General features: G+C 38.9%; 1 protein-coding gene across 1 annotated transcript; it reads right to left on the reverse strand.

The window, feature by feature from the left end:
* Positions 1-706: 706 nt before the first annotated feature.
* On the reverse strand, positions 707-1,783 carry LOC131642301 (uncharacterized). The gene has a single exon (XM_058912577.1). It carries the CDS (start codon positions 1,781-1,783, stop codon positions 707-709), a length of 1,077 nt encoding a protein of 358 aa, XP_058768560.1.
* Between the last annotated feature and the right edge of the window lie 1,186 nt (positions 1,784-2,969).

Here is a 2,969-nt window from a genome sequence, read left to right on the forward strand (position 1 = left end):
ACAGTAATGTAGTGAGGTTGAAGATGAAGTTTCTGAGCTTTGAGTTGAACAGCGTTTCGGCAAGTTTTTCAGAATAAGTTCGTTTAGGATTCGTAACCTTGCTTCTCATCAGAACTTCATATATATAGGCGTTTTGAGAAGATGACCGTTGAGAGCATTTAATGCTTTGCGTATTCCGTACAGCATTGCATTTAATGTTTCACTGTTTTGTCAACTACCTCGAGCCTTGCTTTTGCTGTGACTACTGACATTGCCTTTAATAGCTTCTAACGTTCCTTTTGTCAGTCAGCGTAGCCTGCCATCTAGTACTTGATTCTGATTTGTTCTTTGTAAATACTACGTTTGAAAATCATCAGAGTACAAACAGCTTGGTGCAGAGCATCTTCTGATCTTCTGATCTTTATATGCTTCTGAGCGTGATTCCATGACTTCAGTGCTTCTGCTTCTGAACTCAAGTTCTTCTGATGCTTCTAAAAGACCATGTTCTGATTCTGCTTGACCATCTTCTGATGTCTTGCCAAACCATGTGCTGAAGTTGCATACTGAACCTTCTGAGTCAAAGCTTCTTAGCGTTGATTTGTGCATACTCTTTATATATTTCCTGAAAAGGAAATTGCATAGGATTAGAGTACCACATTATCTAGAGCAAAATTCATATACATTGTTATCATCAAAACTAAGATTATTGATCAGAACAATTCTTGTTCTAACACCCCGGACTTTTAGATCCCTCGCAATTCCAAATTGCTTCTTTAATTTCCTCCTCCAAGAAAGGCTTTTCAAGTGATTCTTTCTCATCCCTACTCAAAACCCCAAAAGAAATCCCCTCCAAAGTCGGTCTCCCCCTCACATCCTCCTTAAACTTATTCGCAAAATGAGACAAGACTTCCTCCTTCACTTCCGCCACCGAATCAACAAGACCACTCTCCGTCAATAAAGGGCCAATATGGTTCCGTCTTCTCCTAGCTTTCATTACCTTATGAAAATACCTACTATTCGCATCACCATCATTCAACCACTTCAACCTCGATTTTTGAATAAGCATATTCTCTTTAATCTTCAAATTCATCCAAAAATCTTTAGATGCCCTCCTTCTCCTATCCGCCTCTAACAAGGAAACCGCAGCGTCCTCCTCGTCCACCAATTCATCCCCTTCATTTAAGATCCGAACCCCTTCCTCTACCGCCAAATCTATCTTTCCAAACACATTGATATTCCACCATCTCAACCTCTCTTTCAAAAGTCTTAATTTCTCCTTAAGAACAAAATCGCCCCTCCCTTCTATCAATAACAACTTCCACTCCTTCTCCACAAAATGCAAGAACTCCTTGTTAGCAAACCACTCGTTGTTAAATTTAAATGGCTTTGGTCCCCAATTAGAATTATCACATACCAACCACACCGGACAATGATCCGATATGTCACGATCCCCCACAAATTGACCAATCACTCCCCATCTACTAACCACATTTTCCGCCACTAAAAAACGATCAAGTCTACTACAAACTCTTCCATCCCCACTAAACCATGAATATTTCTTCCCTTTGCAAGGAATATCAATCAAATTGGAAAGATCAATAAACTCCTCGAACTCCCTCCATTCACAACTAGATCGAATCACCGAACTCCCTTTTCTTTCATTACAAGTCTTGATAGAGTTAAAATCACCACCAATCACCCACTCTCCATCATTAAATATATTCTTTAAAGAGATTAAAGACTCCCACAACGAACGCTTCTCCACCAAAGAGCCGGGCGAATAAACATTAACTAAATAATACATCTCATCCTTCCAAACCGCCTTTACCCCTAAATAACCCCTACCACAAAAACTGCATACCACCCGAACAGACCTTGTGTTCCACAAAAATAGAATACCCCCCGAAGCTCCAATTGACGGCGTAAACGAAAAATCAATATTATTATTCCTCCAAAAACTACCAGCTAAAAAAAGAGAAATCGATTGTAATTTCGTCTCTTGGATAAAAAAGAAGTCCGCATTACCTTTGTTTATTATGTGGTTCACCCTCCGCCTCTTAGCACTACTCCTGTTAGAACAAGATTTGTTCTGATCAATTATCTTAGTTTTGATGATAACAATAATATGAATTTTGCTTAAGATAATATGGTACTCTAATCCAATGCAATTTCCTTTTCAGGAAATATATAAAGAGTATGCATAATTCAGCGCTCAGAAGCTTTGTCTCAAAGGGTTCAGCATGCAACATCAGAACATGGTCTGGCAAGACATCAGAAGATGGTCGAAGCAGAATCAGAACATGGGTCTATGGAAGCATCAGAAGAACATGAGATCAGAAGCACTGAAGTTCTGATGGTATCACGCACAGAAGCACTTCAAGGTCAGAAGATCAGAAGATGCTTTGCACCAAGCTGTTTGACTCTGATGATATTCAAACGTTGTATTCACAAACATCAGATCAGAAGGAAGTACAAGTGGCAAGCTACGCTGACTGACAAAAGGAACGTTAAAAGCTATTAAAGGCAACGTCAGTAGACACAGCGTGAACAAGGCTCGAGGTAGTTGACAAAAGCGTATAACATTAAATGCGATGCTGTACGGAACACGCAAAGCATTAAATGCACTCAACGGTCATCTTCTCCAACGCCTATAAATATGAAGTTCTGATGAGAAGCAAGGTTAACGATTCTGAACAAAAACAACACATATTAACTTGCTGAAACTCTGTTCTATTCAAAGCTTAGAATCTTCATCTTCATCAAAGCTCACTACATTGCTGTTGTAATATATTAGTGAGATTAAGCTTAAACGTTAAGAGAAATATCACAGTTTGTGATTATAGCTTTTAAGAAGCAATTGTAATACTCTTAGAATTGATTACATTAAGTTGTAAGGAACTAGAGTGATCGTGTGGATCAGAATACTCTAGGAAGTCTTAGAGGTTATCTAAGCAGGTTGTAACTAGAGTGATCGTGTGGATCAGAATACT

Source organism: Vicia villosa, unplaced genomic scaffold (genome assembly GCF_029867415.1).
Source record: "Vicia villosa cultivar HV-30 ecotype Madison, WI unplaced genomic scaffold, Vvil1.0 ctg.004769F_1_1, whole genome shotgun sequence".
Classification (NCBI taxonomy): domain Eukaryota; kingdom Viridiplantae; phylum Streptophyta; class Magnoliopsida; order Fabales; family Fabaceae; genus Vicia; species Vicia villosa.